Source organism: Phocoena sinus, chromosome 7 (assembly GCF_008692025.1).
Source record: "Phocoena sinus isolate mPhoSin1 chromosome 7, mPhoSin1.pri, whole genome shotgun sequence".
Lineage (NCBI taxonomy): Eukaryota > Metazoa > Chordata > Mammalia > Artiodactyla > Phocoenidae > Phocoena > Phocoena sinus.
The window spans coordinates 25,406,982-25,422,005 of NC_045769.1; the positions used below are offsets into that span (position 1 = coordinate 25,406,982).

The 15,024-nt window shown below is 34.5% G+C and overlaps 1 protein-coding gene across 1 annotated transcript in view; it reads left to right on the top strand.

The window, feature by feature from the left end:
- ERBB4 (erb-b2 receptor tyrosine kinase 4) overlaps positions 1-15,024 on the top strand; it is a 1,120,642-nt gene that overhangs the window by 803,532 nt on the left and 302,086 nt on the right. The window contains exons 6-9 of the mRNA XM_032638162.1: positions 5,368-5,486; positions 8,192-8,333; positions 12,092-12,205; positions 12,327-12,453. Coding sequence (XP_032494053.1) covers positions 5,368-5,486; positions 8,192-8,333; positions 12,092-12,205; positions 12,327-12,453 — 502 coding nt within the window. The remainder of the gene's footprint in view (positions 1-5,367; positions 5,487-8,191; positions 8,334-12,091; positions 12,206-12,326; positions 12,454-15,024) is intronic.

The window sequence follows — 15,024 nt, forward strand, 5'->3', positions numbered from 1 at the left end:
TAGTGTTAGTGTCATTAAACCTGATTTTCTACACATTTCAGCATGCTCTGGAAGTAATATTCTTGAATGGTCTATGAGCTTTATTTGCTTCATTTAAAGTCGATTCTGATGATAGTAGCTTTCTAGAAGCATGTTACAAAATCCAAAGCGTTCATTTTGCGGGGGCGGGGGGCGGTCACAATTTCACGACTCATAGGAGTAAATATTAGATTGTAGAACTAGAGGGTACCTCTAGAGAGCATTTCATCAAGCCCGCTGTCTTTAATTTAGTGGAGGTCTAAAGCATTCAGAAGATATTTCCCTTAAATACTGACAAATAAAGACTCAAGAAACCTATTCAGTGTCTCATTACAGTGTTTTTATCACTCTAATAGTCAATAAATTCTTCACATCCAACCCAAATCACCTTTGCTTTAACCCAAGCATTTTTCCTATTGCTCAAACCTCCAAGTTTGTAACTGAAAACAGCCTAACACTAAAACCATTCCACTGAAGTACCATCTATTTAATGGACACAATGTGTTTCACGGACATAGTTTGTCGAAATTTGGTCAATAAACAGAAGTAATCTAGGCATCATAGAGGTGCAGGTCATTGAATACTAACTGAAATAGAATGAAATAAAAATAAGCATGCTTCAAAATATGCTTAGCAATGTAATTGGGGGCTGCTCAGGATACTTGTCACATAAACAGCTGCTGCGTAAGAGAAAGGAACAGTTTTCTGACTGTCTTACTTATCTGAAAGTTTTGCCTTCAGAATTAGCCAAGCAATATTTCTGTTCCCACTTTAGGTCTTTTTCTTCCCACATTTTCCTACCTGCTTGCACATCAGTTGTGTTTGCTTAATCTCCCTATTAGTGATAGAGGGCTTAACAACACCAATAGGAAATTAAAGGAAGAGGACAGTCAGTGTGATTAAATCTCAGACAAAGAATAATTAGTTAGTCAATCAATCAAATGCTGGAAATAACCTAGAGTTTTTCCCATTTTCACTGGATAGAATAATTGTTTTCAGCTCTAGACTGCATATTGGAAATCACCTGGGGAGCTTATTAAAAGTATCAAATCTTACAACATGGCAGGTAATTTTGATTTAATAGGAATTAGGTGATTCCCAGGCATTTTTTTTTTTAAGCACTCTATATCCTGCTACTCCAAATGAGGTCTGTGGACTAGTAGGCAGTGACATAACCTGGGAGTTCATTAGAATGGAAAATCTTGGGCCCCACTGATTTTCAACTAAATCATAATTTTCACTGATGCAAGAATCCTGTTCAGTGATCATAGAAAGCCTGGTTCAGAGCCACGGGGCAGAGGAAGTGAAGAGAAGCAGAAGGCACTGAGGGTGCGAAGATGGAGGAGATGATGAAGGAGGAATGGATGGCAAGGAGGAAAAAGGGGGCCGGGTGTAAAATGTAGGAAGAAAACGCAAAGACTTTGCCTAAATTTACGTCATTTGTTTTTTAATGGGCAGAGATCCTTTTGTTTAGTCACCGTGATGTCAATGCTCTGTTTTGCATCATTTATGAATGCTCATTTTCCTTTTGTAACTCATAAGAAGTAACAGTAAATATTTGATTAGTAAATTGCTAAAGTTCTTCAAATAAAATTAATTTCTTCTAAGGGAGTAACTTTAAGGGTAGTTACTATTATATTTTAAGAAGTAATTAAGCCCTTGTTTTTATTAGTTAAATGCTGATGTAATAAACCTACTTATAGATACTTTAGTTTTTTTGAGATGATAGATATTCTCTCAGCAGCATCCTCTTACTACTACAGAATGCTTGGTTCCTTAAATGTTAAGGACCCAATATCCATCTGATTCTCATGGATATTTTGAATGAATCCCCGTTTCCAATTTCAAATTTACTGACCCTAATATAATAAGCATTTTAATTTCCCAGGTTTTATCTTTTATGTTAAGCAATCAGAGTTAGTGATGTACCACTAAATAACAAGCTAGTAAAAATTCAACCCAAATATTGTAATGTACCCAATGAAGCAATTTAGAAAAGATAATAAATATAGGGGAAAAAAATTCTAATGAAATAATAGACAAGCAAGGATGGAAATTAAAATAACCAAAGCAATTATAAGTTAATGTTCCCATGGAGGCTAAGTGAATTATCTGATTGATTTCAGGACCTGTTTTTTGTTTTGTGTTTTCATCATAATAAAACATGACTATAGTTTGATGTGTTTAATTCATATTAAGTAATGCTTATTAATCAGCAAGTGCCATTAAACAGACTGTACAAAGGGAAAGTTTTCTTTCTGGAAACAAAACTCATAACAATGTGAAGAAATGTTTCTTAACAGTGTCTCCTCATTATTTAGAGATTAAGCTTATTGCTTTGTTCTTTTGCTTACTTATTATCTGTCAAGCAAAGATTTCTAAATACGTTTCATGCTTACTGAACTTTAGGTGTGTGAAAACTATGGTAATAAATAGTGATTTTTTAGTGTTAAATGTATCTTACCTTTTGAAAAAATATAATTGTAGACTGCTTTTGAAACAAATCCCAGAATTCCCTTTTAATATCGTAAATCAAAATTTTAAAAAATAATGCCTTAGAAGGATGTTTCTTTGCATGTTCCTGAAATGGAATGGCATCTCTAACATCAAAATGTCCTGAGAAAATGTGAGATAGGTGACCACTGTATGGAAGAAATTGCTATTTTGAAAAATTTATAGTTGACAACACATATGATTGAATAATTTGAATACATGTTTTAAAAGTTCACAGTATAATAATTATTGAACCTAAGGTTGTACTACGTTAGATTCTTTTTCTAACATATTGTTTTTATACTTAAATAGTGTACTCAATGAGAGAAATTATCTTATGAACATTTAATAAATAATTTATAAAAATAAAATCATGGTTATTTCCTTAAATACTATATACATTAATTTCCTCATTTGGTAGGAAAGACCAAAGTATATAAATAAAGAGAAATTGAAACATTTTGTATAGTTACCTTAAATCACCATAGAGTTAAAAAGAGAAATTAACACTTAGACATATATGTCTAGGATTAAAACATGATATGATTTATAGGATATGCTATTTTCCAGCTGAGCAAAGCCTGTCAACTAAAAGCAAATTAGTAGACTGTCCTGTGATAACACTGATTTCAAATCTAGTAATTTGATTACTTAACATATGTCTGCCATTTCAATAAGCAACTCTTAATACATCAAAAGAGCCTCGTTGTATCTGGAAGAGAGGAATTATATTTGAATCTGTTCTTTCCAAAAGTGTCTGTTAAAAGTATTTCCTTTATATGGTATTAATTACTAATTAGGACATCTAAATAAATATAACAATTGGTTAAAAGATAGGAACGTTAATGTAAAGCACATGTGTGAATATGAAGAGTTAATGAGTAGATTTAATTCATCTGCTTACTTGCTCAGAAGCAAGTGTGTCAGATTAACTCAGGGTGGAGATGTGTCTGAAAAGGTTTCAGAGCAAAATGGCGCCTTAAGTGGATCTTATGAATGAGTATTTGCTAGACAGAGAAGGCAGATAGGGTTCTTTTCGTCATGAAGGAATGCATTGTGAAAAGGCAGTGAAAATTACAGTTGTGTACCATGAAAGGAACTGGGGACCACAAGCGGTATTTCTCTGTTTGGATGTGAAGATCACAATGAGAGTAGTGAGAGATGCCGGTAGAAATGATGGTCAATTGATAGAGGACTTTTATTCCTTGCTAAGGGTTTACTCTTCTAGTGCAGAGATGGGAAGTAAGCTTCATACTGTGAAACAACACTGATTTATATGCAGTTGCCCATATTTTCCAATCATTACTTTTAGAGTGGCATAGAGGATTGTGATCTGATAAATCTTTTAGAAGGCTATGTAATAATTTAGAGCTAAGTCTCAGAACAAAGTTGGAGTAGAGAGGAGAGACAGTAATGAAAATTATCTATTGCTAGTATTGGGGATTTTTATTAGGTATGAGAAGTGAGGGTGAGGGGAAAGGAGAAATAGAAAACATGTCCCCAAATTTTAATTGAGCTACTGGATGGTTGGTACTATCATTAATTGAGGTAAGGGAACAAATAAGAGAGATATACTTGATGGTGGAGGTGGGGAAATGATACATTCCATTTTGTACATTTAAATGAGAACTTTTGTAGACACCTAGAAATAAATATTGCATCTCAATAGAGAATTCAGATCTGGATCTGATGTTATCTACCTATAGGTAGTATGCAAAGCAGAGATGAATGATTTCATCCAGGTATATGAGCCCTTAGACCAAAGAAAATTGTGAAGACCAGCTCTGAGGAACACTAGAGTGGTGTCTTGCTATGATAGCAGTGAAGGAAGCTTTGAAGAACTCAAAGAGGTGGGAAGAAACAAGGGTGAAGTGGAAATACAGAAGCAAAGAAATGATGTGCTACACATATGCTGTAAAATTCATTTCTCTAAATACTTTTACAATATATCTTTAGAATAAGTGTGATAAGCGGAAATGTGTCCCTCAATGCTATAATTTTGATGTCCAATGTATACCTTGACATACTGCTGTCAGCTTGGATTGAAGGATGTTATAAGAAAAAACTAATAGAAGTTTTTGTTGTGTTTGTTATGAATATATCTCTCTCCCTCCCTCTCTTCCTTTCCTCCTTCTTTCTTTCCCTCCTTCATCCTTTCCTTCCTCCTGTGGTGTTGCACTCTTCCTTACACAAGTCCCTCCTTTTTCAGAAATCTTAGAAGAAACTGCACTTAAATCTCAGGAATAGAAACAGTTGTGCTACTACAGATCCATTATCTACCTCTCTTTGTCTACCTGCCTACCTACCTATTTATATGTCAGTCACATATCCATTTTATCACCTATCTAGCATCGATGTATCTGATAGGAATGATATAATGTGAATCATGTAAAAGTTTCTGTTCCCCTTTCTGCATTGACTACCAAAAATGTTGCACTCACTCCTGGGGACACCGCCCGCTGCAGGCCCTCACTGTGCACACTGAAAGTTGACTTCGCTGCTGACTCCATCCTTCACGACCTGCCAAAATGTCGCATTCAGTTGTTCTAAATTTGATTCTTTCTTGCTAAGTTGTGTGAGTTTTGTAAAGCCTTTAAGTACTTGCTGGAACAAGAAAGAATATAGAAAACACATTCGTGTATTAATTTTGAAGGGTTTTAATTTTGCAGTAATTTTGGGTTTTACAGTAATTTTGATCAATTACAGACTTCCTTCAGTAAATGTTTGCTGAGCTGAGTCAATGACAGTTGAGTACATTGTTTCTCCAGGGCTCAACTTTTCTCAGCTACTCCAAATCCCCTTAGAAGTTTCTCTTGGTGGCTGACTTTGATGAGGACCTATCTCTGTCTTCTGCAGTGACAAGGACTGTCTGTGCAGAACAGTGTGATGGCAGGTGCTACGGACCCTACGTTAGTGACTGCTGTCACCGAGAATGTGCTGGAGGCTGCTCGGGACCTAAGGATACCGACTGCTTTGTAAGTCTGGCAGCTGTCCCTTTCACTCTCTGGTCCTCCCCTCCATCCTGGTTTGACTCAGGCACATTGAGTCTTTAATATCTTATTAAGATAAGATCAAATTTTGCCATTTTAGGATTAAGAAAGATGCTCTGACTTCCTAGAAGTCATTCCTTCACTGGGTGGCTATTAATTAACTAGGATTGTTCTGTTCTACTAAACGAATTATGTTTTTCTGATTACAATTTATATTATGAGTGAGGTTTATTGGACAACATGAAGGAGAACATATTGAGATATCTTTTAAAAAGCTAACAGCATCCTTCCAGAATTTACGGTGATTACCTATGTGTGTTGTTGCATCGTTGAGTCGAGTCTTCTGAGTGGGGGCACTTGCATTTTATTTCTCAAATATAAATTTCAAGATTAAATCACACAAATTTGTGAATTTAACTGTTTTACAGTTTATATTGTTTACAAGCTAATATTATTCAAGATTTATAAGATTTACAAATGCACGTTTAAAGCAATTTATATGCTAATCTGTATGATTTTTATTTTAGAAGAGGACACTTTTATGTCCTCAAAATTAATATTTATAGCTTGTAGGGGTCACTTTTTAATTACATTTTGATATCCTTGATAAAGGTTTTTCTATTCTTTTGAATACATGCAGACAATTCTGTGAGCTATAGTTAATGAAATTTCATACACACAGAGCATTAGTTTCATTTTAAGCTAAAAATCATAAAATAATAAACTATTTTCGTTGCTAAAATTGCACACAGGAATTTATTTTTTTTTTCCCCTCTCAAATATTCAGAGAATACACAGATATATTTAGAACTGAGTCTTTTTTTCAATTTGGCACTTAATTCTGGAAATAAGCAAATTATAGATTATAGCTCTTATGATGTAGATACACAGTAATTTCTTTTCTTAATGTCACAAGAAACTTAATTTGTCTATCCTAATTTTATAGTGAAACAAAAGTGTGTATTGCAGAAATGAGTAGGGAGGAAGAAGGAAAGAGAAGAAAAATGTTAAAAGTATACAGAAGATGCTCAGCAGACCTTGAACTGAGACCCTTTCCCTTGCCTATCACCAGACATGGGATTGAAGCTTGATCTGGAAGTTGCTGAACAAGTGTTTCAAAACAGTAATTTCAAAACAGTAGCAACAGTAAACACCAACAATTGGTGTTAACTTTCACTTAGAATCTTCACTGCATTTTTTTCATGGTTCCATTATCACAATAAGCAGAGTGCTGAGGGAGCTTCAGAATTCTCATTTCATTACTTTTATGGAATGGGCCAGTGATTCCACTTTGGCATTTAGTACAGAATGTTCAAGAATGCCAGACCAAGACTTTGGTGTAAGTTATGTTGTATTGTATGCTGTCTGGAAGGTAAACTTGTTTGATTTCTCTGGCTTATGTCCATTTGTTGCCAAGCAATCTGTGCACAACACTGTATAAAATATGTTAGTAAAGCAATTATGAGGACACATGAAGTTTTATACCCATAAATTAAAACTTACTGAGTTTCCTAGATTGGTTTTTAATAGATTCTTCCTGGAGAGTGTCATCTTAGTGAATAATGTATTATCAGTGAATCTCGTTCTGATTATGCATCTCGTAGACCATCATCAGGGAATTGTCATGTTTGTGATAAAGTGCTTGCTAAAACAACAATTGATTAAGAAAATGTTTTGAGGAAACAGAATAAATTAGTGCTTATTAATAAGAATACGTACAATATATGATGATATGTAAAATATAGCTTGAGTTCACATTAGCTTGCCTTCCAAGGCCTAAATTATTCCTATGAATGTTTAAATTATTAAATTAAGATAATTAGTTCATCCCCTATTTTGCTAATCACATGTTTTTATGTACTTATACATATGTTCTCTTTTCATATCAAATACCTAACTCTTAGGTGGTACAGTTGTTTTTAATCATTCTCAAATGCATTTGAACATATTAACAAATTGAGGTCTCAGTACAAATATATGTCAGCAGAAACAAATTTACTTGGAACTGGTGACTTTTAGTAAATGGTATAACATTATGAAAAAGACCATATAGGAAATGGTATCATATTATTTAATTATGGGCTAAGTATAGCTACTTCTTTACATTTTGGCATCATACCCCCTACATTTACACTTGACTAGTCACCTGGCAGAGACTTTTCTTTAAGTCCAGTTTGAATGACCATCACATTTTCTCACTATACGATGGTGATGAATGGACTTACCATATCACTTAAGGCACTGAACTCTCCCAACCAGCTTTAAGGAAAGTCTAGCCTGTACAAATGGAGATTTAGTTGTCACTGCCAGACTCTAAGACTCAACATAAACCCTTTGGATAAGGGTAAGCTTAAATAAGTTTTCACTATTATCTAACTTTAATAATTTAAACCAATTCTCAGTTTAGAAATCAATGGATAGATACCAAGCAATTAGAACATCAATAACTGTAGATGGTGTATTTACTGACATTAGAAAAACAGTTTTGTAAAATTGAGAAGTACAAAACAAATGCAAAGTTAAAAAATAAGCCCTTACAACTAGGAAGTTATCAGATTTTCCAGTTTTTATGAAATTGATGTACGCTGAATAAACAATACAACCTATCACAGAACTGTTGTAGCAGTGTCCCTTTAACAAGTATTATGAAGGTTATTTTTAAAACAAAATTAATATTTGCTGTGTTGCAGGCCTGCATGAACTTCAATGATAGTGGAGCATGTGTTACTCAGTGCCCTCAAACTTTTGTCTACAATCCAACAACCTTTCAACTGGAGCATAACTTCAATGCAAAATACACCTATGGAGCATTTTGTGTCAAGAAGTGCCCACGTAAGTAACAGGATAAGAAGAGCCAAATCAATTAGCTCATCATTTAAAAACAGAGGAATTTCATGTAAGTTTATTGAATTTCAAAATTGTGACAATATTGTGAATTACTTGAGAATTGGTAATATTATTATCATTTCACAAATAAGAAAATTAAAATTCAAAAAATTGAAGTGATTGGTTCATAGTCTCAGCAGAGTAGTGGCATGTTTGAAGTTATAGTACAGTGTCATTCATTGACTTCTAAACTCAATATTTTCACTATATGTCAATGGTTTTGCACACGATTTTGTTCTTCAGAAGAGTGATTAGTTAAGTAGCAGCAAGCTATGTAATGAAAGAGATCTGCTCTAATAACAATGCATTTTCACCTAAAATTATTTCTTATTATTTATTTGTAATAGAATATATAGCATTGTAGTTTTAACATCAAATCCAATGTTAAACAATAACAGTGGATATAAAGGGCATGTTAAGGGGCCTTTACCAAATTGACAATTCATCCTGGGGATACAAAATGACCAATTTAGCTTTCATCAAGAACAGTATATGTCTCAATACCTGTTCAAGTCAGTTTCTTTGCTTGAAAAGACCAATGAGACAGTTCTTCAATGTTTTACTTACTGGAAGGCTAAAAAAACCCACTACTTTTATCCACATACTCAATTAAAAGAAGACTTTACATTCTACAGCACACAGATACTGTGTTTTTGTTCTTGTTTTGCTTTGTCCACGTGATGAAGTATGAAGTGTAAGGGACATGGTATTAGAGTGGCTTCGGTTATAGCTTTGCCCACTTACTAGTCGTGTGATTTTAGATAAACTATTTAGTTTTCTATTTCCTCCTCTTTAAAATGTGGATAATCATATGTACCCTCTCTCTTTCCCAGATACATTATAAAGATCAAAGGGATAGGGGATAGGGTTCAGAGGAATAGTATGTAAAAACAAGTCTTTGAAAGCAATGATGATTCCAGCCTTTATTATTAAATATTTTATATTGATTAAAAGAATAATTATGAGTGTATATATATATATATATATATATATATATTTAATATGGCTCTAACTTACCATTTTAAGATCACAGACACACTAACTCTAGGATAGAAGAGATTTTTCCATCTTAAACAATTTTATATCCAAAGTTATGTTTTTGATCTAACAACTTCTCATCTGAAGTTACCCTATATTTCCCCATCTACTATTTTGCAAAATACGGGGCTTGAGAGTATTGTAGAATGTGGCTAGATGATGAATTTCTTTGGTTTCTTAGACAAATGTCCTCCTGCTCTACTACTTCATATTATGGTGGCTTGCCCCAAAGATAGTCAAAACCATGTTTTTTTGAAATTTTTGGTGCTTTCCTTTTTATTCAAGCCCTGGGGTTGAGGCCCAAGGCTTGGGCTGGAGTGGAAGACCAGAAAAACCTGAGCTAGGGAATTTTCCTTTTCTTTATTACATCCTTTGTAGTGTCTCATCTGAAGTCTCTCAACTCCTAAGTTATGACAAGGGGCTAAATACTTAGGACTGTTTTTTGAAATTATATGCCCAGTTACCATAGATATGGTAACTCATAAACTTCCTTTCATGGATTAGTTTAGGTCTATCCAATTACAGATTAATTTAAAGAACTTCATTATTTATGTAAAATTCAAATCTTTGAGGGACCTTGATCATAATGCATGGTTTGCTAAACTGTAGCTGTCTTAGAAAAACAAAGGTGTTCAATTTCTAAATACTGGTCTACAATTCCTAATTCAGAATTCTGAAATTCAAAAACCCTAAACAACAAATATTTTTTGAAACTAATTTGACTGCAAAATCTGAACCTAACCGATAATGAAGATATTTGTAACTTTTTTTAAAAATTTCACTTGGCATAAATTGCTGCAAAACTGTGGAAGTTTTTAAATACGAGGTATCCTTAAAGACCTTGCAGAAAGGATGTTTACACCTGTTGCAGGTTGGGTTCCCCTGAGACAGAGACTATGGTTGTTTAAGAAGTGTTCTCAGAATCAAGACCCATGAGGGAAGGAAATGACGCGAGATCAGGCTGTGACGCAGTCTCAGCAAAGTGTCTCTTTTATGGTGGATGCCCTCTAGTGGATATTAACTTGGAATACAAAGATCTTCACACTTTATACCCACTCTCATGGATTCATATATATATGCCTCTACCCCAGACTCCCTTCAATCCCAATTCCAGATTTTCCAGTACTTCTTCTCCTAGGGCAAGCCACTGCTCATGAGTTCATATTTATTCTAAACTCCTATTTATTCCCCACAAAGTAAAGGATCATTTGCACTACCCAGAGCTATGCCCATTGGTGGGATTTTTCCTTGCCACTATATTTCAAGTCCACTCCTGACTGAGGCTGCAGGGCAGCTGCCATCCATTTTCAGCTGCTTGCACCCACACCCCAAGCTTAGTTTTTGTCTTCCTCTGTCAGCTTGTCATACGTGCCCTCTCTTGGTCTCCATGCAGCCATGGGTATGAGCTTAGTGAAAGGTGCCAGCACAGTGGTGGATGACGTGGGGATTTGGACCACCTGCTTATGCAGTTTACTTGTGCGTCTACCCCTGCTCACATCAATCCCAAATGTACTGCTTCCATCTTACAGTGGATTGCTGTTGGACCTGCTCAACATTATGATGGTTTTTAACAAAACCTTGTGTATGATGGGCAACTCTGGCTACAAGATCAATCCGTGACTCATGGTTAGGTAGTCTGTCTCTGCCAGGACCCAGAAGTATGTCAGGAGTTGTTTATTAAATGGTGTATAATTCCTAGAGGTCTCAGCTGGGATTTCCCGGTCGGGACTTGCCATAACTCCACGTGGCATATCTTCCCGCCAGAGATACTTTTAATGTCATAGAGCCTCTTGGGTTTTGTGATCCAAGTAGCAGAATTGCTTGTACCCCAGCCTGGACCTGCATCACGTGCCTTTCCTGCTCTGGGCCCTCTTCAAGGTCGGAAGCCTTCTAGACTACTGAATGTTGGGCCAGAAACAGTTTTTCCAAACATGGAAGGATGCTGCCTTCAAAACCCAAAGCAGCCTAGCAGGTACTGTGTTTTCCCTTTATCGTGGGAGGCCCTAGATGCAAAAATTTGTCCTTATTTTTGGGAGGGAATATTCTGGCATATTCCAGACCACTGGATTCCTAAACATTTCACCATGTCAGGTAATTAGATGTTCCTGGTTTAGTTAATATACCTTTCCTAAAGTACTGCCCTTTCAAATTTCATTTTGTTTCTTCGTGTATGGGACAGTTTCTACGGCACTCCAATGAAAGATGAACACATTTTAAACATTTCTTCTTGGATATGAAGTGCACTCCCTTCATCCAAGGCAGTTTAACTTCAGCTTCATTTGTGCTTCATGTAACTTGAAGTATTTTTAGACTTCAAACTTGCATCATGACATGAAATGAAGTGGAACTACTGAAAAACACAAACTAAATGTCATGCAGTTTCCTAAGTCTATAAAAGAAATTCACTATCTTGGGGGCAATTCAGAATGTGGAGCAGTAGTCAAGCAAGTACCAGTTGTTGTTAACACACACTGCCCTTGGATTTGAATGTAGGTGTTCGTAGATGCTGTTTCAGGTGGAGATATTTAGACAGAGTTGTTTTAGGGAAAGAAACATACATACTATCATTTTCAAATGAAAATAATTTTCAAACCCTAAAATATCTTGTTTTAAAATCTTTTGCTGAGCCTCAACATTATTGTTAATTTTACCTTTTTTTTTATCAGATAACTTCGTGGTCGATTCCAGTTCCTGTGTGCGTGCCTGCCCTAGTTCCAAGATGGAAGTAGAAGAAAATGGGATTAAAATGTGTAAACCTTGTACTGACATTTGCCCAAAAGGTGATGATTTTTTTTTCATTTTATAATGAAAAAATACTGTTATTTTATAATAAAAATGCAATAATTTATTGACTAAAGAAAAATTTTCTCAGCTGTCTAATTGTGCATCTTGTTTCTACAGCTTGTGATGGCATTGGCACAGGATCATTGATGTCAGCTCAGACCGTGGATTCTAGTAACATTGACAAATTCATAAACTGCACCAAAATCAATGGGAATTTGATCTTCCTAGTCACTGGTATTCACGGGTCAGTATTACATTTTTGTGGAAAATTGTTTTACGAAGTGCAGACAAAGCTTAAGAGATTCTTTAGTTTTGTCTGTTTGATTCCTTTTGACAGAGTTCCGCTACACATTAATGCTTTCCTCCAACAAAGTCAAATGCCAGATTTCACCAGCAGTGATAGTAAACCAAATTTTGGGGGTACATCCAGATTATGAATTTGGTGACAACTTAGATTTAAAAATATAGATTTATATATAAGCTAAGATGTATTTACAGGACATTTTCCTCAAATCCATAGATTTCAGTAAGCTTGGCACATTTGTGGATATGTTTAGGGAAACAGTATCAGTGGACAAAGTGGGGAATTTCATTCAAATTCCTAACCAATTAGTTCAAAACAACATAAATTAATGCATCTTACAGAAAACAAATCAGTAAGTTGAAATTCTGAGCTTTCAGGTATTTTCTTTGCCTTGCTGCATCTTTTTCTGTTTTAGACTTGGGAAGTTAGTGATAAATCTATTAAATGAATTTCATTTTAGCAATAAAAATTGTAACATTTTCTGGGCCCCTTCATTACAGAACCACCTGCTGTTTTTAACTGGGAAAATGACCAAGTTTGCATCCTTTCAACTGTAATGAAAATATCAATATTTTTACTTTATATTTTATCTATTTGTATATATCACAACTTAATCCCTAAATATTAGTGCTACGGGCTACAGATAAAAAATATCACTCACATATTTCAATTCAAAAGATTACTCTAAACATATATCATTTCTAGAAGCAAAACAATTTAACACATTATGAATAAATACGTCAAATAGGAACAAGAGAAATAGAACAAAGCGTTTCTTTCCATTCAGATAAATTACTGTAGGTCTTAGTACATAATGCATTTCTTTACTTTAAAATATAGCTTTTAATATGGATCTGTGCCAGAAACTGTAATAGTATGTATTCACTTTCTGTTATATTTGGTCTAAGAGGTGTTTCTTGTTGTTTTGTTTTTTTAAAATAAGATCCAGATTTTTAACGTCTCTTTAAAAAAAAATGTGCATATGATTACTCTTAGTTTACATGGCAACAGTCTATTGGAGATGGGTGGTACTACCATTTTGAGATGGGACACATTCAGTCGGCTCCACCATGGACAATCTGTATTGAGCCGTGTGGCTTCCATGTCAAACAACTCCAATGTAAAGTTGAGAACTGGGTTAATAATAAATACCTACATCCTCTGGTTGTTGTGGAGATTCAAAATAAAACAAAATATACATTTTTTTTAAGTGTTCAGCCCAGTGCCTGGCATACAGTAAACCTTAATAAATGGTATAAAAAAGGAAGAAAATGGTGGGGGAAGGGAAGGAGTAAAGGAGGGAAAGGGGAGAGAGAGAGAGAGAGATAAAGAGAGAGATTGAAAAGTAACAAAAATAGAAGTTAAAAATCGCTAACCCCCCGAAACAAAAGAAAGTTAAAAAAAAGGAGAAAAAGGCACTTCAAGAGGAAAATCTCAGTGACTATATCTAGTATATAGCACAGCATATAGTGCAACAGATAATATCTCATAGACTACTGGAAACCAAATAAAGACAAAGTTATTTTCATGGCAATCCTTACTTTACGATGTCATACTTCCTAGTTCAGACGATTATTATTTGTCCTTAATTATAGCACTTAAATTTAACATTATAATTAATATTATTGTGTCTTAAGCATAATATATAAGGCATTTTCCAGGACAAATATATATGTGAAATATGATATGTTCCGCACTCCTAGTCTCATGCCAACATGAAACATATTCTGAAGCCTTTCCCTTTCATTTTAGGAAAGTATTAATATAAAGTTAATTGAGTAGGTCTCAGACACTTATGTGTAGGCATATGTGTATCCATGTATGTAATATGTGTGTGTATATGGACAAAGAGAGAGATTTTAAAGAGGAATAACATGAGGTATTATTAACAAAGCTTTCAGTAAATTAACAAAATTTTTTACTTCACTTAATTTCCATTACCCTAAATCTTCTACTATCTAGTTTTTAATAGGATGTATGGTTTGATTAAAGTAGCTAGGGTATTTCTTTAAACTAATAGAAATGAAAAACCCATAATTAAATAAGAGTGTACTTTTCAAAAACAAATTTCTGCAAAAAGTAAATTTACTGTGAAGTTGTCAACTAAAATGTTAACATATAAAAGAGATCAATGTTCAGTTTATAGCACGATACCACCATTGCTAGAAATAAACTAGGCATTCTTATTTCCTTATTTAGAATGGGAACTGCAGACAAAATTCAGCGTTCAGGGTTATCATAGGATCCCCTTTCATGTCTTGTCATGTCTAATAATGTCCCTGTGAATATGCTTAGAGCAATAAAATGCTCACCAAATAAGCATGTTCATGCTGTGTCACAGTGTGACACAAACAAGAAAGTACTTAGATGATAGACTGTAATGATGATAGACAATGGGAAACAGATAATGAGCTTGGTGAAAAAAATAACGTGATTTCTATGGAATTGTGAAAATATGTTTCTCTCTCTTTATCCTGAGCTTTATTTTGGATCACCCAACACAATAACAGG